At 41.7% G+C, this 22,195-nt stretch overlaps 2 protein-coding genes and 1 non-coding gene across 10 annotated transcripts; 2 read left to right on the top strand and 1 right to left on the bottom strand.

The window, feature by feature from the left end:
* Positions 1–580: 580 nt before the first annotated feature.
* praf2 (PRA1 domain family, member 2) lies at positions 581–4,854 on the bottom strand. Its single transcript, XM_078084387.1, has 4 exons — positions 4,571–4,854; positions 1,841–2,058; positions 1,400–1,600; positions 581–1,019 (listed from the first exon to the last, which is right to left on the bottom strand). The coding sequence occupies exons 1-3, from the start codon at positions 4,747–4,749 to the stop codon at positions 1,461–1,463; spliced, it is 537 nt and encodes a 178-aa protein (XP_077940513.1). The 5' UTR covers positions 4,750–4,854; the 3' UTR covers positions 581–1,019; positions 1,400–1,460.
* A 644-nt stretch (positions 4,855–5,498) lies between these two features.
* On the top strand, positions 5,499–20,040 carry copz2 (COPI coat complex subunit zeta 2). 8 transcript variants are annotated; one of them, XM_078084383.1, is made up of 11 exons: positions 5,499–5,704; positions 11,443–11,511; positions 13,039–13,123; positions 13,686–13,777; positions 14,744–14,799; positions 15,743–15,820; positions 15,985–16,036; positions 17,085–17,123; positions 17,974–18,006; positions 18,902–18,969; positions 19,705–20,040. In XM_078084383.1, the coding sequence occupies exons 1-10, from the start codon at positions 5,687–5,689 to the stop codon at positions 18,947–18,949; spliced, it is 570 nt and encodes a 189-aa protein (XP_077940509.1). In that variant the 5' UTR covers positions 5,499–5,686; the 3' UTR covers positions 18,950–18,969; positions 19,705–20,040. The 8 variants fall into 8 exon arrangements, with proteins under 8 accessions (XP_077940509.1, XP_077940510.1, XP_040047463.2 ...); XM_040191527.2 differs by lacking the exon at positions 5,499–5,704 and adding an exon at positions 10,391–10,738; XM_078084384.1 differs by lacking the exon at positions 17,974–18,006.
* Positions 20,041–20,984: 944 nt separating this feature from the next.
* trnak-cuu (transfer RNA lysine (anticodon CUU)) lies at positions 20,985–21,057 on the top strand. The gene has a single exon. It is a non-coding gene; the product is annotated as a tRNA-Lys (tRNA).
* Positions 21,058–22,195: the final 1,138 nt, after the last annotated feature.

Genomic DNA, 22,195 nt, shown 5'->3' with positions numbered 1-22,195 from the left:
TCCCTTTCTTCAGCCTTTCAAGTTGGCTGTTTTTATGTGACGCAGTCATCCCAAATTCCACATGCATAAATATATTTCATCGTCCCCATAACAGGCAGCTGAAGCATTCAATTTCAATCACTCAAATACCTTCAGCCTTTCGTCTGCCTCGGCTTCAAAATCATTAGCTATGGAATTACATTTTTAAAACAGTAGAGTAGAATTTAGAGGAATAGCTGCTTCTAAGTACTCATTAGCTTAATGACATGTAACAACACAACATTGTCCTTTAAAAATGAAGCAGGGAACCAAACACTATGCTAGTGAGTCTTGGCATCTTGGTGTATTCATTAAGCATACCTTGTCGATCGACCAAAACATGTTTCACTGGTCAATCTATTAAATGTTGAAATAATTCCAAATATAATCAAAAAACTATCTGAACTAGTAGACACCTCAGAGGATCAACTATGTCAATAGGCTTCTTCAATGTCTGCAGCCAAATTCCAATCCTCTTCATCCACTATTTGTGGAGAATAATGGACCAGCATGGCTGAAACCCCAGAGTAGGTTACAGGGAAAAAAGTTTGTGTTGGCGGAGTCAAACAAGGATTTAAGTTTTAATAGGAATTAAAGGGTAAGTTCAAAGTCATTCATTGGCTGCAGAGAGCGGCAATAGAGGGCTGTGGCTGAAGAACTAGAAATGACTCATGTGTTTCCTTCACATGTGCTTGTATGGGTTTTGTATCAACTCCAGTATGCCCCACAAAGAGTCTTAGACTGAGCTGCTTCCTTTTGTCCCTCACCCCCCCCTGTTCCTTCTCACTGCATGTTATTTAAATAACTCTTCAATGCAACATGGAATTTCACTAAATGGTAGGGAAAAGAGTATTCATTTTCAGTGGATCATATAACATCAATACAATAAGAGAATCCTCATTGTGATCCTGCGGCTCTGCTGAATAGAAGACTATTTCAAATAAAGCGTCTTCTCGGTGTGAAGGGTTGATGAGTTGATGAGCATAATACTTCCACGGTTCCTATGAATGAGAAAGTCAAGTGATTATAAGACAAAAACAAGTGAAACTATTTAGAGAAAAGTTCGGAAGATAAAGTTCTAATTTATGGGAAAAGCTACAGTGGCCCTGAAGTGCAAAACACAACGTCAAATAGGAAAAAACAACGAAATTAACTTCTTACGGAAAGGGTAGGGCCTTATAGCAGAGGTCGGACCCTTCTGATTGGACAGACGGACTGTCTGTCTTTGAACAGGAAATTATACAGCGTCACGCATTTCGGTCTCTTGTCACGCACTCCCACCCGAGCCGTGTCGGCCATAGCGTCCGCGGCACCCCCCCCCCCTTTTATTTACAAGCCCTAACTATAATTGAACAACAATTCTAACAACTCTATTCTTCACCTTTTCCACTCAACTGACATCCATTTCTCTTCGGATGCCCTGCCCCGCTACCCTTTCCTCTTTAGGTTCCAGTCTCCTGTTCCGGTCCCAGGGCTTCTAGCAGGAGTCCCATGGGTGTCCTCTTCAGGCCGATGCTCTCCAGCTTGTTTTCCAGTTTGTTCTTCAGGTTTCGCCGCCTCACCGAAGCATGGACCAGAACCACTGCAAAGAGGCAAAGGGGGGTTGAAGGGATCGGCTTGAGGTTACTCAAATCACAATAATTTCACAGGTGCTGGCTGAGGCTTTGTTTACCTCAGCTGAAGTAACTTACTTTCAATCAGTATGTTCAGTGTTTCACCATTATATCAGGGGGGCACAAATAAACAACTACTGCAACGCGGAAGAAAATGCTTTGGTGAAATGAATATGTAATGTATTTATGTATGTGTGTTCCTGCCTTACTCAGTAAAGGGAAGGCGATCCCAAACAGGAACAGTGCCACACCTCCCAGCACCAACACAAACAGGTAGCTGGCCAAGAGAATGGCCAACAAGGAGATTGTAGGGTGGTTTCTACGAAAACAACGAACGGAAGCTTGGTTTTCGGCAACCCACACGAAGCTCGGGAACAACAAGGTGACCACCGTAGCCCCGACGACCAGCTGGAGGGGCTGGAAGTACCTAGGAGAAAAGACACATGGTGGATATGACTCTGGACAGAAAGGGTTGCTTGTGATATTCTTATTATCAACACATCTGCTTTCTCTGCCCAAGAGCTCAGTTTCTGTCCAAAGACCTCCCAAAACCATTTTTGTTTGCCCTCTCCTCCAGCTGTCATGGAAAAAAATAGAAAATGGGGAGTTTATTGTCATTCGTATCAGGAATCAGGAAACATTTATTCCCATAATATGTCAGACATACAAGGAATTTGACTTGGTAGTTGGTGCGTAACAGCAGACAGTACGACAGTGGACGACAAGACAACAGTGCACGAGGAATAAAATAAAATATAATGCTATGGGTTAGTAGTATAAGGCTATGGGTTAGTTTAAAATAAAATAATAAAAGTTAAAGTTAAAAATATTTAAAAATAAAAAAATAAAGTGCACCAGCGAAGTGACGAGTGAAAAGTGACAAGTGAAAGTGACGTGTGCAGTATGAAAGAAAGTGACCGGTGGAATGTCTGAGTCAGTCAGTGGGGGACCGGGCTCTGTTGATGAGCCCGACTGCCGACGGGAAGAAACTGTTCGTGTGGCGGGAGGTCGTAAGCCTAGTTTATGCTTCTACGTTTTCAGAGCGAGCAGACGCAAGAGCCCCATGCGTGTCCCTTGCGTGCCTTTTCACACCTCCTTGCGTGGTTGCGTGCGTCGATCCATTTTTCTAGGCTTGCGTCAAAAGCGAACAATGTCGTTATTAAAACGAACAATGTTTACGAGAGAACGGATCAGATTGAAGAACTTTTGTCAGAAGAAATGTGTAAATATGACCATTTCTACAACCCGTCATTGGCGGGTTGTAGAAGCGGGTTGGATTCATGGATGGATCGCCGCAAACGTTGGCTTGCCGGTCGAGAAGTTGTGAAGGAAAATACGGGACAAATGTGTCTGTGATGAAAAGCAGCAGTGGCGATGCACGGGGCAATAAATTCTCTGATAAATAAATAAACAAACCAACGACTTCCACACACAAAGACGTGACTCTCTAGGTCGTCTTCAACAAAAACACGTTACTCCACCTGTTGTTCTGGAGGTGAATTGCTCTGCAACACACGCAATACTTTTAGAACCATGAATTGAAACGAGTGCGTCGACGCAACGATGCAGACGCAGAAGCATGCGCTAGCCTTTACTCCCGATGGACCTCAGCCTACTGCCAGATGGAAGGGGCACAAACATTTTTTGTACGGGGTGAGAGGGGTCAGCTACATATTTTTAGCTTGCTTCAGGGTCCTGGAAGCAAACAAGTCCTGCAGGGACGGCAGATTTCAGCCGATCACCCTCTCTGCAGAGCGGATGACACGCTGCAGCCTTATCCTTGGCTGTGGCTGCAGCGTACCAGACGGTGATGGAGGCAACTACCAAACCCTCTCAAAGTATAGGAATCAAGGAAAATAGCTGGTGAAATGCCGTTTTAAAGGATACTGTATATTTTTGCTTTTCTTTTTTTTTGGACAGCTCAACTCCCAAAATCTAAAATGCAGATTTTTCAGTAGCCGCCAGTAGAGACAAGTCTAAAGCATATAGTTTGCTTTATGGTCTTTTTGACTCTGAATGGACCATAATTTACTAAATGAACATCATGCTGTATTGATGAAGAACAAAGTCATGTTTACTGAGAGAATACATTAAGAGAGTAATTTTCTCATAGACTTACAAACAAAGGAGTCGACCCCTCGAGCTCATTGGAAAGAATGCAGGCTTTAAAAAATATCATAATCAGCTTCACTTAGTAGAACCAGAGGTTTTCACCTGGTCAGAACCAAGGAGCACAGTTCAGACGAAGCAGCAACCGGGTTTAAGGTTGCATCTGAAATCCATCATCCACTACAGTTAGACAGCAATGGTGGAAAAGTAACTAAGTACATGTATTCACATACTGTACAATTCAAAGGTGGAACTTAACTTTTGCTGTTATACTCTTACATATACACCTCAAAGGCACATATTAAGGTTTTTGACTGTGTTACGCGTATTTCATAAATGGCTAGTTGCGTATGAGATTACTAACAAACAAAAAAATACAAATTAAAGGATGATGTGTAATTATGGATACAGATAACACATTATTGATCTCTCCCTGCAGCACTATCCACTTAAACCCCACCTGTATCCAGCTGGAAGATTAGAAGGGATGAAGACAATGCATCATCTACTATAATACAGAAACATGTCATATAAAAAAAATCATCACCGCATGGTCTTTATCTTCAGTACTTTAGATATATATTTATACGTTAATACTTTTACTTTGGTAAACAGTGGTATCAGGCTTCTTCAGTACTGAAGTCAAATCTCTGAGTACTTTCATCAGCACAGAAAAGGGGAGTTTGATTTTTTTGAACCATCATTAGCATTAGCTACATGCTAGCCTGCAGTAGCTTCTGTCGGTTTTCGACACGGTTGTTGGGAGAGGCAGCGACAGGGTAAGATGGGGGCGGGATGGCGGGGCGACCACGTCAGGGAATTTAACTTACCCCACCACCAGCAGGAGGCCCAACGCCGACACCAGGTAGTTGCTCTGGTAGTACAGCAGGTTGTTGATGATGCGGTTGTTCCAGCGTTCCAGGTCGCGCACATCGGGCGCAGCGAACCGGGCCGAGCTCGGGAGAAAATCATTCAGACTGCGAAGAGGTGGCGGCTGCACGCCTGCCATCTTTCTGCCAGCAATGACAAACTCAATGTCCCAGAATACGCGGCGGGAATAAGGGGCGTGAGCGAGGGGACAACTATTTTGCCGGAAGCACCACTATTATTCAATGAACTACATACTCATTCATCAGCCTGACTCGTAAATAAAATGCCTACCGAATAAAATGAGCAATAAGAAAACAAAATAAATAGATGTATGAATGAATAGAAAACTACATGATACGATTACCAATGTTACTACTACTACTAATAATAGTAATTAATAAAATAAATGGATACAAAATGACTGACTGGTCGCAAAAAAAGTAATATGTGAGCTATGTTGTATCTTGATTCATATAATTTAAAAAATACATTTGAAACATGGTTTCTCACTTCAGAATGATAGCAGACCGCCTCAGATTGTAAACATAAATGCATTATGAAATGTCACTGCAAATGGCTCTCACACCCAAAGCCAGTGGCTCCCGAGACATCAAATTGCTCTCACGTAGATCCTTTAACAGCAAACCAAGATACGAGCACCTGGCCCCAACTAGCACAAAATATCACATGTGTAGACAAAGGGATTAATGTGATTAATGCGCATTTATGGAGGGTATATGTGGGATTGACTCAAATAAATATGTAATCACGGAATATCACAGCAACGTGCTCTGATTTTACGCCGTGAACATTTGGTGAGCTGTAAACATTCCTTCAGCCTCGGAAATGCGTGAAATACTTTTATTTTGAAAGTCCAGATTGTTGAGTGGGAAGGAAAAGGCTCTCGTGAGCGTGCGCTGTACTGTAGACGTGCTCCTGTGGGTTTATCCGGTTGGCCGCTGCCAGCGCGGGATCGCGCCCGGGCGGCTCCGTAAAGAAAAAAAAGAAAAGCGGGGATCTCGGTGTGACAGCTCAGACTGTCCACGTCAACACACCGAGCGAGCACGGCGGCGGAGATGGACTACGCGACTCTGGTGAGCGGTGTCTGCTTTAGTTTTGAGCTTCTAGGGCGATTCAGTTTCCTGGGAAGTGTTTGAATTATTGCTTAGCTTTGTACTGCTTTTATTTGCGCCCGTGACCATTTATTGCGTTATGGCAGTTCTGAAGGTGGGAGATACTGTAGAGGGAGAAGGGGAGACCGAGAGAGGAGGGCGGGTGGTGAGGGGAGGCTTCAGATCGTTATTGATAAATATAAGAAATAGCGTTGATTCCTTCTTTAGACACAGAGTGCCATCTCGACCATATCATCTGATCGTGGACGCGCACAGGCCTGACCTGACCACAGTGCTTCGCGTGCAGACGGCGCTTCTGAAAGACAGGGTTTCTTCTTCTTCTACGCATGTAAAACTAGTCGTTTAGAGGATTGTCCGTGCTGGTTTAGCGGCGCTAACTTGGTTAACGTTAAGTTATGGTGTTAACTTCCCTCCACGATAGACCGGCTCAGCCAGTCAGCTGTTATCCACTTATCCACGTTGAGTCCCGCGCGCAGCGCAACAGGGCACAAGTACGAGCCAACGGGTCGTTTTCTCCTGTGGAGACACGAGTCGCACGACGGGGTCGAGTCGCGCGCGCGTGTGTATATGTATGTGGTTCCGCGTGTGTGTGTGTATGCGTGCGTGTTTTTAAATGTCCGCTTGCACTGAGCGCTGTGTGTGCACGGATCGGTTGACGTGTAGAGCAGGGTAGGTGCCACGTCCACCTCTCTCTCTCTCTCTCTCTCTCCCGTCATACTCTAGTCGCTCTCTCTCTTTCTCTCTCTTGCTCTCTTTTACACTCCCTCATTCTTCTTCTCTCACACTTCTCCAGTTCATTTTCTCCACTGTCTTTCAGTGCTTTACACTACTCTAAATTATTTTCACTGTATTTGTGCTTTAGTATTTCCATTTAACTCGTACTAGTCCTACGACAGTACAATGCTTTACTCTAGTATATCTATAACATACAACTAAAGTTAAGTTACAAATGTGTATTTTGCATATAGGCTATGAAACATGTGATAATATTACATAGATGACACCTTGTTCGATTAAACTATTGGCCAACCACACTGGAGCAGTGGGCATATTTCTTTGTCATCAAACATATCAGAGTGAAGGAAAACAAGTAATACTATTCTAATAATTTTTATTCATATAGCACCTTTCAAAACAATTTAAAAGTGGACACTTAATTTGCCTGTCTCAATTTGCAGGGAAGGGTTAGGGGCCCTGACCGCAAAAGCCCGGTCACCTTTAGCGACCAATCGAGAGCTTGTGACCGTTAATAAGGCCCTGCCTGGAGATCTCAGGCAGCACTCGGGCTCATACGGGCTCAAACGCTCACTGATGTAGGCAGGAGAGAGATTGTTCAGAGCCTTAAAAACAAGCAGTACAATCAATTCTAAAGAAGGTAAAAGCCTGGCAGCAGCATTCTGTATCATTTGTAGTCTTTGAATGTTCCGCCTGCTAATGCCAGAATAGAGTGCGTTGCAATAATCCAGCCTGGAGAAGATGAGTGCGTGGATGACTCTTTCCAGGTCTGCAGGTGAGTGGAAAAACCTGCTTTTCCTTAATTGTTTCAGTTGGGCAAAGCAGATCTGCACAACTTTGGTAACTTGAGCATCAAAGGACAGCGCAGAGTCAAAAATAATGCCCAAGTTAAGTCAAAGTCAAATGTCAAAGTAGCTTTATTGTCAATATCCTGCATGTCAGACATACAAGGAATCGATAAAAACGTTTCCCACTCTCCCACGGTGAAACAAATAAAGTGCACAGGCACAACAACAAAAAGACAGACATTTAGATACATATAGATATAAAAAAACATACAGATACACGTACAGCAGCAGCAGCATAAGTTTTTCTTTAAAGTGAGGTTATGGTAGTGCAAAAATGGCAATTTAGTAATGGCAGCAAAAAGACATCCTGTAAGATGTATTTGTTACATTCCCAGTGCAGGTATAAGAGTAAGTGGTTATGGAAACGTAAGTGATAAAAGTGCAAGAGACAGTTTTGTTGCACGCTTCATGACGAATATTTGTTGATAGTGTGCCCAGCCCTGAGCACAGGTCAGCAACACACACAGTTTGGGGAGGCAGGTGTAATAATAACAACCGCGCATTTGGAGTCGTTTAACTCCAGAAATCTATATCACGGTATTTAGAAAGATTCTGACTGTATCCCGCTATATGACGACTTTTTCATGTAAACCCATTAATTCATTGACCCCGAAAAGGACCGCTGGGGCGGGGTAATTTTTATAAATGTACAATTATTAGTCTTACAAATTATGTGTCACAATGTGGCGCTATGACTATACAATTATCATACAGATGTCTATAGGCTAAGTACATATGACACATATGCTATTCACTTCATCATAAGTATTCACTTGTCCTGATATGCATATCACACAAAACATTTAAAAAAAATCTAAATGGCCTACTTCCGGTACGGTTTCGACCATGATCCCAAGATACTTTTTTTTTTAGGTTACTTGTGTTACAAATTTCTACTTTTACAGTTTCAGACCTGTAGGACAAACGTAGTGCTGGTGCTGCTTAAATAAATATTTGTAGAGGACGCTATTGAGCCGAATTACTAACTTTAATCATTATATCACGTAACTACATCCTTGACTCTAAATGTGTGTGCCACATTTAGTTACAATTTGAGCAGGTTTAGTAGCCATTTATCGAATTCTTATAATATTCCCAGTGATGCATTATCAAGGTCTTAAGTCTTACCTGAAAACTTTTCAGAGGGATCAGATTATGGGCGACTGTGGGTGAGTGGGGAGCACGGTTGTCGTCCAATCAGAGGGTTGTCTGTTCAATCCCAGGCCTGGCTAACCTGCATGTCGATGTGTCCATGGGCAAGACACTTAACCGAACATTGCTCTTGTAGCTGTGACTACAGTGTGTGGATGTTAGTTACTGATGGGCAGGTATGGTTCTCCTGTCATCAGTGTATGAATGGGTGTGAATGGGTGAATGATGTCATGTAGTGTTAAAGCGCTTTGAGTGGTCGGAAGACTAGAAAAGCGCAAAAGTACAGTCTATTTACCATTTAGCATTAACCTGGGAGGACCAGGGTGTAAAGTAAAAAACATTTAACTTCCTGTTGCCCCCAGGTGGCGCGATGATTAGGATTAAAAATGATCATATGGATGTCTGCAGGGTAACAATAATGGAGCAGATTAGATGGTAGAGTAACTTCAATTTTCACGGCAAATGGTGTTTTTAAAAAAAAGGCTCTTCGCGCACATAGTTTAATGTTTAAACTACAATTTTTAAAGGCCAAAGTCTCAAGATCACACTGGCCAAATTTGAAAAGAGTCTGGTTTTATCTCTGGGGGGGGGGTTTGAATTCGAGAGTCTTTTACAACTCTAAAAAATCATGAAAATAGGCTAAAAATGGGAAAAAAGCAGATTTTCAATGATTAACTGCAGCACCCCCTATTCTTCAAATAATATACAAATTAGGGTGTGTTCAGGGGCTCAATGTTTTCATACGTTATAAATTTGGTGAGGGCAGGCCAAGTCATTTGGAAGTTATGTGCCTTGCCAGATTAAGCCACACCCCTTGCGAAGTTCATTAGCCCATATCTTCTCAAAACAATGATATTTCAACACGATTGGCGGAAAATCTAGTTAGGTGCATATGCATACCATGATTGACTTTTTTGTAGAGCATGTCCAAGAGCACATGTGTGCAAAATTTTAAGTCCTAATAAAAATAATTCCTTGAAATACAATAGGACTAGTCGTAGTGAGAACCCTAATAATAATAATAATAATCGCTTGTAATACAATAGGTTCCTCTACAACTAGTCGTAGCGAGGACCCTAATTAAAACGGAGTACAGGGCTGTGTCAGATGCAAGTAGTAGGTAATTTGTGACCTTCGCCAGCGCAGTCTCAGTGCTGTGAAGGGAACGGAAGCCTCAAAAATGTAATTTTTATTCATAAATGCAATCAATTGATTGGAGATAATCCTTTCTAAAAATTTTGAAAGAAAGTTTGGAAATGGGTCTACAATTACTTAAAACGGAGGGATCTAAATTGAGTTTCATTAAGAGAGGGGAAACGGTAGCATGTTTAAAATTGGGAGGGAAAATACCTGTTAACAGGGAGCACTTAATAATGGATAAGGTCTGAAATACAGCTTTTAAAAACCAAGTGGCAATACAGTCTGAAGGACAGGTGGATGATTTTGAAAGTGCAACAGTGCGTTATAAATCTATAAGAGATTTCATTGAAGTGGGATAGTGAAGATGGTATGAGTGAGTCAGCATCAGGCTCAATAAGTTCTGCATTGAAATGGAGCCGAATCTCAAGGATTTTAAAAATTCCTCACACTCTCGGGAGTTGAATTTGCAGGTTGGTTCAGTGGGGAGAGTACAGAATTTATTGTTTTAAAAAGGATTCTGGGACTGTGAGCATGTTATGATCACATCTGATAAGTAAGTGTTCTTCTAACTTGCTTCTTTAACTGTTTACTGATACAAAAACAGTTGTTTTACTACCTCAACGGCCAACATTAGTTGTCTTTTTATGTCTTTTTTCCATAAGTGCTCTCTCTCTCCCCCTCCCTCCCTCCCCCATGGGCTGCTTGCATGTCCATGATGTGGTAGACATAAAAATAAATCTACCAAAATGCAGTTCTGTCAGATGCCAAGTCCAAATGGCCAGATACTATGATTTGTTTGTTTTTTCTCCAGACGTCTAAATAGGTCTTCAGGTTTGGCTGATTCTGCGAGCCACTTACTGTAGAGAAAATCATTATGTTTTAAGCAAACAGCCAATTTGTTTTTCATTTGTTACTTCACTTAGCTTGCCATGTTGAATAGGAGAGACTCAAAACCGCTTCTTTTCTTTACGTCTGCTTCACCTCAGAATTCCTACCTCCACACAACAAACAAGCCGCTCTGATTTCAACAGTAATTTGCCACCATTGGATATTTCCAACATGAAGTAGCGCTGCTACGCTAGCAATGGAGCCGTTGATTCCTCGCATCGTCGCCTTAGTGGTGAGGCGTGTTCATCATTTTGTGCAAAGAGCTGCTTCCCAGAGGACAGATCAGGATCAGGGATCAGCAGCCTGTGGCTAAACTTTGTCTAGTCCTAAAGTATAGAAAGGATTAACTCATAAGATTTAGACCTAGAAAACATATATTCAAAAAGTTCAACTTTTAATACAGCACTGCTTAATATCTCATCTTTAATTTCAATCCCAATCACATACACAAGGTGAACTGTTCTTCTGGATTGCAGAGCAATGTTTTGGAGAGAATTTGGCTGTCAGATCCAAGGATTTGAAATGTGTCAGTTACTCATGCTCACTGTCCCCTTAATCCCCCCGTAACCATGGTGATGCTAGCCCAGGGATATTGTGTGGTGCATGTTGTGTAAGTTCCTGGTCTAAGTTCTGTGATACACTCTGACTGTGAATCTATGCTAGTCAGTGCATAACAGAACTTTGCCTCGGGTCTGGAAACTCTTCCCACGGATACTGCACTATGTCTTTTAGCATTTACGCATCTGGGAAAGAAAATCCAAAAGGAAGCTGGATGACCAAAGGCAAGCACAGCAGTCTGGTCCGAGTGTACGTTATCCCTATGACTAAGGCGGATCTGAACGTGGGTCGGATTGGACCTGACCCAGTTGAAGAGTCTCCCTGACGTTACTCGGCAAGACTGACTGTGAAAGACGTTGTCTCCGCTTGTTGTTGCAGGAACCCTCCCTCTACACAGTGAAAGCTGTTTTCATCCTCGACAATGATGGCAACAGACTTCTGTCCAAGGTAAGGTGCAAGGCACACTAACCGCCTATCTTACTTCACTGCTGACCTCACAAGGTGCACAAAGCATGCATTGGTATTATTTAATCATTCCTAAATTTTAAATGGACATATTATGACCACTCAAAGCTCTTTAACACTACATGCCATCACTCACCCATTGACACCCATCCAAACACTGATGACAAGAGCTACAATACACAGATCCGACTTCCCATCAGTAATTAACATTGTGAAGGTAAACGTGCCTTGACTTGATGTGCTGAGAGGATTCCATAGTAAAGCCCCACTGGGGTTTTAAATAGTTTTTTTTATTAACCTTCTTTAAGGAATAGCTCGGTTTTCAATTTTTACATTACATGTCATTTAGCTGACGCTTTTATCCAAAGCGACGTACAATAAGTGCATTTCATAAGGATACAAACTCTGAAGAACAAGAAACAAAGTGCAATTTCATCAAATAAGCCGATTTACAACTTGCGCTAGATAAGAGCCATTTAAAGTAGGAGGAGAGTTGGTTAAAGATAGCAAGAGCAAGAGTTTTGGACAAAAATGGAAGAAGAGAGACTGGTCAGTAGTTGTTTTCTTCAGATGGGTTGAGGGTAGGTTGCTTCAGGAGTGGGTAAACTCTTGCCTCCTTCAGAGAGTTGGGAAAACAGCCAAATAACATAATAAGGAAATGTTAATGAGACAGGTGAGGAAAGGAAGAAGGTTAGGAGCGATAGATTGTGGAATATGGGATGGAATGAGTTCAAGAGGGCAGGCGGTCGGACGGGCAGAGGTTACTAAGGTAACGGGGCTGAAAGAGGGAAGCGATGGCAATAGAGGGGAAGTCGGTGGAACACAAGTAATAGGAGGTGGCTTTGAGAAAGAGGAGCGTATGTCAGCTATTTTTTTGGTAAGACGGATGGAGGGGGGAGGAGGACTAGGGGGTTCGAGGAGGTTTGAGAACAATTTGCATTCTTACAAGGAGTTAAAAGAGAAGATTGATACCACTCACCAAAAGAATGGTAGTCAGTAAGGCTCCTATTGATAAAAACACGTGGAACAGCTGTGGTACTTCCTATGAACCCCTCATGCATCGTAGAATCCAACGTCAAAACCGAGGACGTTGCCGATGAAAACTGGACATATGATTGCGGCGTGTAATTCAAGGTTATGATATTTTCCATTTCCACTTTTCCATTTGTTTGTTTGGTTTTGTTTTTCAAGTATTTATGTCACCACTTACCACGTTTAGAGGGTGGGAATGGCCATAATTTAATTTGAGAAATAGACTTGATGTTTAGGTCAGTTAAAAGGCATGTGATCAACTACAGTATTTTGTAGTTCATACTTTTCACAGCTCATTTAGATTTATTTTATGATAATAACCTAGTGTAACTACATAGAACAGCTATTGCTTAAAAAAGGATTATACACTCTGTTATGGTCCATCATGGCCTCACTTGTTACATAATCCCCCCTCCTCACAGCCCCATCGTTGAAAAAGAAAGCCCCCCCACTCACTCCATCGTGTGTCTGTTTCAGTACTACGACCCCGAGCTTTACCCCTCCATGAAGGAACAGAAGAACTTTGAGAGGAACGTCTTCAACAAGACACACAAGGCCGACAGTAGGTCCCCACCCCCTCCCTCCATCTCCAATGTCCCGTATCAATGACTGTGTACGGGATGAGGAGTTTGTCCCTGGGGGTTCTAAGCATGCAGTGCCCTTCTTAGTGTGAACTTTGGAACTTTTTAATTTCCTTTGAGCCTTGAAGCTTATTTGCTGGTTTGTTGAGTTTCTGCACTGCAGAATACATTTCCATTCAGCTGATACCTGACTCCCTGCCCGAGGCCTCCTTATCACCCAGCCAGTATATTCCTCCTTTTGTTCCAAACTCCACCTTCATTCCTCCTTTTCTCCTCTTTTTTCTCCCATGTCATGATATCCCCCCTCCTTCCTTCCCGCTTCATCCTTCCTCTGTCCTGCCTTTACCTCCCTTAAAGCACCTCTCACCCTTCCTCATTTCTGTTCTCGCCTGTCCGTTTCCTCCCTATACCTCCCTCTTGTGCCATTTGTCCCCTCCCCCATCAACCTCTTTTATATTTATATTGGTAGTTCCATTAAATGTACTTTTTAATATGATTAAAATAATGTCTGTTTTTAATCCTGAACCATCCGTCTCTCTGTAGATGAGATTGCTTTCCTGGAAGGGATGACCGTGGTCTATAAGAGCAGTATCGATCTCTTCTTCTATGTAGTGGGAAGTCCTCAGGAGAACGAGGTAGGTGGCCTTTCTGTTGTTAAAACGTTATTGGGAACTATTCCCAACAGCGGATTAATACACATTTATTAGCACAGTTTTTGGAATGGATGAAACAAACCTTAAAATTGACCAAAATTTATAGAATCAAAACCAATAAACCTATAGTTGGAAATCGTCATACTCTTGAAGAGTACCTGTCTCCTTGCTGAAAACTACTACTAAACATATTTTTGACATATCACTGCATGTGGCCCTGTTTCATTTAGGTGGGCCAGGGTATTGTGCATGCCACCTTGCGGCAGTGGGAACATAATATACTTCATGAATTACAATTGTGTTTAGCATGCTATGACAATGAATGCTGTGAATTGGGCCTGAGGCCTTGTTGGTTATCAGTTAATGTACTTTCTTCTTTTACATATTACAATTTGTAGCTTGTGCTGCTAGCTTTTGTCATTGGTGAAGAGTCCGTTTCTTTTGAGTCAGAGGTTTTTTAAATTTTATAATCTAGACATACTTATATTGATATATTTGAATTCCTTAATTTATTCAACATAAATGAGGGGTTAAACTATTAAAGACCTGAGAATGTGAAATTATTTCATCCCCTAACGTAAACTACAGTAAAGTTCCAACCGTAATAATACGTTAACCTCATGTGAACATTTCACATGAATGTGTACATTGTGGGAAAACTCTACTTAAATTGGTAATTACTGTAGCAACCTTTGATATAAATATATTTGGGTGTTATCTTTTAAAATGCTTGGACAAATGCCCCCTTTCAAATACAACAACAACCATTGTAGTATGATCATAACAAAATATTTGCTTAATGCACGTTTGCATGCATGTTTAATGCATGTTTTTTTAATCTATGCAGGTTACATACCAAATCAAACGGGTTTCCTTTGTGGCCTATTCTTCAATCTTGCCTACAAGCGACCATCAAAAACTGAGTGCCATTTGTCTTTTTCTCCCTAGCTGATGCTGGTGGCAGTCCTGAGTTGCCTGTTTGAGTCCCTCAGTCAGATCCTCAGGTATGAACTCCCAGTATAAAAAAAGGTTGGAAGCAAACTATTGTCATTAATGGTATTTTAAAATTAAAAATATACAAATTAATACCTTGAATATCTTTCTTAATGTATATTGTGCGGTGCACGGCAAGCATTCTCATCGTGTAGCCTCATCATCAGTGCTAACTGTAGCCTCTCATGGGGACAGTCCCCTTGTTACATCACACAGTACACCCATTTAAAAAAAATCTGAATGAGAATATTGATTACATTGTAAAACGGAAAGCTGAATGACGATGCAACGACACCCTGTCCTCCTTTTAGATATTTATTCAACACCAAGATTATCGTGTGTGTGTGTGTGTGTATAAACACCAGGATGCCTCATTGTTGAATGCCACATTGCGAACCAGTGGCGGATGTGGTTGCTATGGGAACCATTGCAGCAGTAATGCAGTGTGTGAGCGACGGAGACTTTGAGAGACTATATTATTAAACAGAATGTAAAATAGGCTATTATAATTATATAAAGTAGTCTAGATCATAGTGTGGCAGTTTAAAGTCAGTGAAGCTGTTAAATAGAAAATGTTTCTGTTCGGGCCTGTTTTAGTGTTTGCAATTTATTAGGGAATGCAAATAATTGTGTCATGTTGATTTTGGCTGTACACTTTCATAAGAGGTTAACCTGAGCCTTTAACGGAGGACTGTGATATTGAAAGGAACATTAGACATTTTGGGAGAGTGAAATTATATGAGTCATACCACACTTCTCTCTGCGTTAAGCATAGGAAGCCATATATGAATAGCCTTGCTCGGGATTTCTGGTAGCATCTCTTTGTTATATGAAAATGTGGTATTTTTGTAGTTTTACAGTGAAGCTATGAGTTAACCAGCGAATGAATAACTGCATTTCCCGAAATGCCCAAAATCTGCTCTTAATGGACTGGATCATTTGTTTTTCTTGCAGGAAAAATGTGGAGCGCAGGTGTTTACTGGACAACATGGAGGGAGTGTTCCTCATTGTAGACGAAATCATTGATGGAGGGTAAGAGAGAAATTATGTCTACAGGTGATTTAAGGTGCACCCATTTCACTGGTGGTGAATGGTGGCGCATGGAGGAGAGCGGGTGCAATCTGTTATAAATGTTATTAAAGAAATACTCCTTGACCTATGTGTGCTGTCCTGATGTTTAATTTCGCCTTTTCCAGGGTGATCCTGGAGAGCGACCCCCAGCAGGTCCTACAGAAGGTCAACTACAGGGTAAGATGACTGTCCGTCGCTCCCAACGTCCAATCACAACAAGCTGCTCATTGACTTGAATCCCTGGAAACTCAGATGGAAAACAAATGTTCTGTTCATAAGCAGCTGTTTGCCCTGTTTTGAGCGAGGGCATTCAGACCCATACCCACAGCGTTTCTTGTTGGCTCCTTGCCCACTCTTACCAGCTTTACCTTTCCTTCTCCCTGTATATATATAAAATAATCAATTAATCAGTAGTCGATCTGAACTCCTCCAGCATCTCCTTCTCTGTCAGTGGGAGCCCCCCCTTCCACCACCGCTCAGGATCCTCCTCAGCCGGACGGACGCCTCCCTCAGTCCTAATAGTGTTGATCTTGAGGAGGATCTTCCTCAGTCTAAAGCGCCCCCCGAACTCTTTCACCTTCACTCCCCGACTCACCTGTTGGACCCCACCCATTCCCTCTTTCACTCCTACACTCACCCACCTGACTGACCAGCTGGGCCTCACCCATCCCCACAAACGGCGGAACGTTCGATACCGTGACTCTGACAGCCGGCACGGCGAGAGGCAGGACAGGCATGAGCGCCCCGCGCACCACCACGCCGCTCGCCACCACCTCGCGCGCCTTCTCCACACTGTCCACGAAGATGACCACCGCGTGGTTCATCCGTGCAGTCTCACGCTACCGTGCCCCACCAACCTCCCCACGGCCAGGCCGCAGTCCTCCACCAAACACGCGAAGCACGGCGCGAGCTTCACGCCGTGCTGCCGCGTCAGCCCCGTGAGGTCCATTGTGGAGCACACCGATCGGCTGCAAACATGCACAAACTACCACAGAAAGAAACAAAATTCACCACAAAAAAAAACAAAATTTTAGAGACAGAGACAGAGAGACCAACAGTAGCATGGCAATTAAAACCAATATGAGTTAATTGGCTGAGCTTTGATTGATTTTTGCTTTCTATTGAATGGTATTTACACTAATCCAATGTTTCGGGTGCTCTGCTTTTGATTTGCATGAATTCTTAATTATTCACTTGTGAACCCTGGTGTCTTTTTGTTTTACAGGTGGATGAAAACCCATTGTCTGAACAAAGCGTGGCACAGGTAACACACATATGGACATGACAATTGCACAACACATACACACATATTGTAAGTGATCCTATGAGCTAATGCAGACATGCACACAAGTACAGAGACAAATGTATTGAATAATGCAATACTTTACACCACAAAGGCCTGCAGCCATATTTTGTCTTTTAACTACTTGTTGATGCCTTAAGTGGGAAAGTAAACTATTTGGAAAATAAAGGACTGTCTTTTTTATTTTTGTAGTTTGAGATATCGGAAAATTAATGCATTGTATTTGACTCCAAGAGTTTGATAAGAACATAGAAGCACTTCTAAAGCCAACTCTTTAGTACCTTGGTTTCATCAATGGGCTGTTTTAGAAGTGCCTGTAGTCATTTTGACATTGCAGCTGTTGCCATGTTGTTTTTGGATCAAATAACACAATTCACCTTTAACAGAAACATACGGTTGGGGTTCTTTCATACCTGACCTGCTTGGTACAGTCCAAAACGTACCTGTCCTGTTGTTACTGGAGACGGTTTGGGCAGGGCGAGACCAAGGCCGAACAAACTGAACTGTACTACAGAACTTCTAACTGACAAAGCATGTTGACCTCATCTCTACTGATATTAACATGTGGATATTGTCACTGATCAGTGACGATCACCATCACTAGCATGGCTTATGGCAGGAAGCTGGTGTTCTCTGAGGGCATGATTTGTGGCAGTTTGACATCCTTCTGCTCATTCTTCACGCTAACGCTTTAGCTCACTTTGCACTCCACTGCAGTGAATGGATGATGGATGAAGCGCTAACAAGCTTGCATACCCATTTCTAAGGCATGCTCTAAGATGTTCTTTATCTCTTGCTTTAACCCTGACAGCACATAACAGAAAAACTGGCGCTGACCTCAAATGTAAGTTTCTACTAACCCGCCCTGCACTACACCACGTATGTGTGTGTGTATATATATATATATATATATATATGTATATGTGTGTGTGTATATGTATATGTATATATATATATATGTATGTGTGTGTATATATATATATATATTCCCATATATATATCCCATATATACTCCCATATATATATATATATATATATATGGGAGCCTCCCCTCCCTCTCATTGTAATCAGAGCTCCATGTGCCCTCTGCTGGTAGATTGAGGAGGAAGTGTGGTTTTCATTATGACGCAAACTATGACAACTAATGTTGTTTTTGGGAAGATAAAACTGGCTAAACTGCAGTAATAACAGTTTACACTTGATAACGAGACTCTTTTTCTATATTGCGATCATATTTTATTTGCCGTGTTGTCGACAGACGTAGCTATGACAAGTAGTCATATGAATTAGAAGGCCGATGGCTCTAATGTGTTTGTGAGGAGTGACAAACACGAGCCCCTGTCTACAATCTTTCAATGTGGTCCTTTACTCGCTTTAATATGTAGTTCCTGTCCAGATTTCCCAAAATACGTTTGAATATTACACATGTAATACATGTTTTGTATTTTAAAATATGATTGTTTGTGGAACCAGTATTCCAGTTGTCCTCCCTCTTGTACTGTACACTTTCAACATGAAGGACTGGAACTCTGCTCAGCTGGCTCAGGCTGAAATCTAGTGGGTTATCAGTTGTACTGCAGCACTGTTCTTAAAGGGTTAAAAAGAAACCCAAAGACATTTGTACCATTACAATGTTTCTTATTGCAGAATGTACACGGATTATTACGACTTTAGGGGTGTTTTTCTATTTTTTGTATCATGCTACATTCAATCTTTTTCATTCTTTCTATATTTTCCAGGTCCTGCAGTCAGCTAAGGAGCAGATAAAATGGTCCATACTGAAATGACATGGACCAGACATATTTAGGTTTGTCAAGAAAGCTCTAGTCTGGAGCACATTTGTAGTCATAAAACTTTTTTAATTTATTCTATTAAGGCTACTAAGCCTGAAGGGAAGGACAGGCTACTTGATGTGGCAGTAAGAGGATCATCTTTCTCGTGTGATGGCATTTTGTTACATTACGTATGACAGGTAATTAGCTTATTCTGATTCGGGAGCAGTGTTAGGTCATGTGCTCATGCAGGTTTGACGTTTAACAGCCAAATTAGATTATGGAGAAATACACACAAACACCTCTGAAAGCGTATTTAAAAAGAATGTAACGACATTAAACAAATGTGTGAGAGGGAACACTGTGTTACTGTTGCACTGTCGGTAAAACACCTTATTTTCCTAAAGTGGTATTCTCGCATGAAGTTAAATTTAATATTTGTACATATAATTAAAGGGACCATGAAGATTTACGTGTATACAGAATAATGTATTTTCTGAGACGTAATGATTTATATTAAATATTTTCTTAGTTAAGAAGAACGAAAATAAAAAGCCAAAGACATTTTGTTACATTTATACGTTTTTGAAACATTTGTCTGATATAGTTTTGTCTGTCCACTATTTGTGAGATTGATAATACATTTATTAAAGAACCATTTATTCTTTATGAGTTGTTTTGTTAATGTATTTTATTCAGTTGTTCTCAAAACATTTATAATAAAGAAATACAAATTCATTCCTCGCTCTATGTGGCCATTATCCAAGCAGGAGCCAGACCACGACCCTGACGAATACTGATGAGCTCCGTACGTCCATCTCGTTGGTAGGCGTGGTCACGGATGTTATTGGTACCTGTCCCCCGCCCCAGCCAATGGTTCGTTCTGGTTTTCCTCCGGACTAATGTGATTGGTCGGCTACAAATGAAAATGATTGAGGATCCATTTGTTCCTTTTATATGTGGTAAACCCTTTGAAAAATATAACCCCACCACTGCTACTGACTCACCAACACAATAGAAGTCAAGTTTGAAATTGTTTTATTTTGCCTCAATTGTACATTTTCATAGAAAAATAAAATGATTTCATTATTTTTTAAATAATTCAAGTTAACCTGTCAGCTGATTCATTATGTGGATTTAAAGGTATAAAATATTAATTTAATATGCCCTCTGATGGAAATCATGGGAATGATTTGTTTTTACTTATATTTATTTTTCTATGGCATGAGATTTTATCCTTGTTCAGTGTGGATATGAATACAGTTGGTATTTGCATGAAGAAATGTCCAAAATTCAACAAAACCCCGAATGCACTACAAACCACCAAATACATCAGTCATTAAACCTGTCATTTTCAACTTTGTCTATAACCAGCAGCCAATCACAAAGGCCCGTCTTAGAAATTACTTAACCTTTTCTTAACCAATCAGCGTTTCCCTTTATGTCCCGCTCGTCCCCCAGCCGGTCAGAAAACACTGCCCCCTCGTGGTAGCCTGTGATACTTGTAGTGTGGTATCTTGGTATGACAGAAAAATTATTACCTGATTGAGTTGGCAAACTATGCCCCAGACGTAGTTGGTGGAAGGTATTACAAATGTATTGTACAATATAAAAAATCTTCAACGCTACAACTGCTCTACTGGTAAACCAAGTGACGATGAAGCGAAATGCGCGCCTCCACAGATATATTGAATACATTCCTGTATTCCTGCATGTACTATATTGAGGTATTTAAATTGACAAATAGTCTGCAACGTCATCGCCCGGCTAGCTCAGTCGGTAGAGCATGAGACTCTAAATCTCAGGGTCGTGGGTTCGAGCCCCACGTTGGGCGGCTATGTTTTGATTGGAAATCTCGGGGTAACTGCTGGCAAGAGCTGCTGGAGAAATGAACTCTCTTCATGGCAGACTTCAGTTTCTCCTTACTCGCGGAAATATGTTTGTCACATGCCGTTGTGTACTTGGTATAGTGGACGAATAGAAGCCATTATGTTTTATTAGTGTTTGTTTAATTCTGCTTTTAGACAATCTCACCACGGCGCTGAATACTGCCCGGCTAGCTCAGTCGGTAGAGCATGAGACTCTTAATCTCAGGGTCGTGGGTTCGAGCCCCACGTTGGGCGACAACTTTTGTCTTGGTGGCGCACCACCGCACTAATGAATTGGTAGATGAATATAGCAGATGCTTTTATCACCTATTACTATAGAACAGTACTTGTGATCTTTCATTAATTTACATTAGTGTGATAGATTTATAGATGAAGTCAGGCACTGTATTGAGAATGAAAGAAACCACTCACATCAACATTGCTGCCTGAAGATAGTGCTTTTCCCCTTGGGGAACACATCAGAAACCTGAAAAAAAAAATTTGTTGCATGTATTTCATAGTAGTAATTCAATTAGATAATGTTCTCACTTTAAGAGTAAAGGGCCCTATTTTGATTCAGTGTTGAAAAATAAAATAAATTGAGATAGAGAGATAGACTCTATAGTCTGTAATCTCTGAAATAAAGAGACTACAAGGGCAGCACGGTGGCGTGGTGGTTAGCACTGTTGCCTCACAGCAAGAAGGTCCTGGGTTCGATTCCGCCCAGTGGCCTTTCTGTGTGGAGTCTGCATGTTGTCTGCGTGGGTTCTCTCCGGGTTCTCCGGCTTCCTCCCACAGTCCAAAGACATGCTCTGGGGATCAGGTCAATTGGGGACTTTAAATTGCCCGTAGATGTGTGAATGTGAGTGTGAATGGTTGTCTGTCTCTGTGTGGCCCTGCGATTGGCTGGTGACCAATCCAGGATGTACCCTGTCTATCGCCCGAAGTTGGCTGGGATGGACTCCAGCCCCCGCGACCCTGTGTGCAGGATAAGCGGTTTGACAATGGATGGATGGACATGGAAAGTATTGCCCTTTTACATTATTCATATGTAGGCCTGCTGAAATTAGCCTTTGTGATCTAAAAAGTGAACGTGTTCGTCCACAGCCAACATTGAGATGACCGCCACCGCCACAAAGGATGTTTAAAAAAACGGAAAACACATGCTGAGAAAAAAAGTGTGGCAGTGCAGTAGTGAAATTAGTGGCTTTTGAATAGGTGCTGACTCAACAGACATAAGTGGGTCATCATATATCAGATGGTCTGGCTTTCATCACATCAGGTGTAGCATTCTGCTTTCCGGGGATCAGCTTTCAAAAAATCACTCACTTTGTTTGACTTGTCTTTGTGTGTGTTAGGCGGTCATGTGGTTAAGTTCTTCTGAAAAAGTGTA

Source organism: Gasterosteus aculeatus, chromosome 11 (assembly GCF_964276395.1).
Source record: "Gasterosteus aculeatus chromosome 11, fGasAcu3.hap1.1, whole genome shotgun sequence".
NCBI lineage: Eukaryota > Metazoa > Chordata > Actinopteri > Perciformes > Gasterosteidae > Gasterosteus > Gasterosteus aculeatus.
The sequence above is the reverse complement of the archived record's forward strand: the minus strand, read 5'-3'. Positions and strand labels throughout refer to the sequence as shown.

Bases quoted from the DNA above. Each gene is read 5' to 3' on its own strand.
- praf2 (XM_078084387.1), bottom strand. From the start codon at position 4,749: ATGGCAGGCGTGCAGCCGCCACCTCTTCGCAGTCTGAATGATTTTCTC. The intron at 2,059-4,570 runs GTAAGTTAAATT...CTTTTCTCCTAG, and splicing joins GGCCTCCTGCTGGTGGTGGG to GTACTTCCAGCCCCTCCAGC. The intron at 1,601-1,840 runs GTAAGGCAGGAA...GCCTCTTTGCAG, and splicing joins GATCGCCTTCCCTTTACTGA to TGGTTCTGGTCCATGCTTCG.
- copz2 (XM_040191527.2), top strand. From the start codon at position 10,703: ATGGAGCCGTTGATTCCTCGCATCGTCGCCTTAGTG. The intron at 16,037-17,084 runs GTAAGATGACTG...TTTGTTTTACAG, and splicing joins TACAGAAGGTCAACTACAGG to GTGGATGAAAACCCATTGTC. The intron at 18,007-18,901 runs GTAAGTTTCTAC...TATATTTTCCAG, and splicing joins AACTGGCGCTGACCTCAAAT to GTCCTGCAGTCAGCTAAGGA.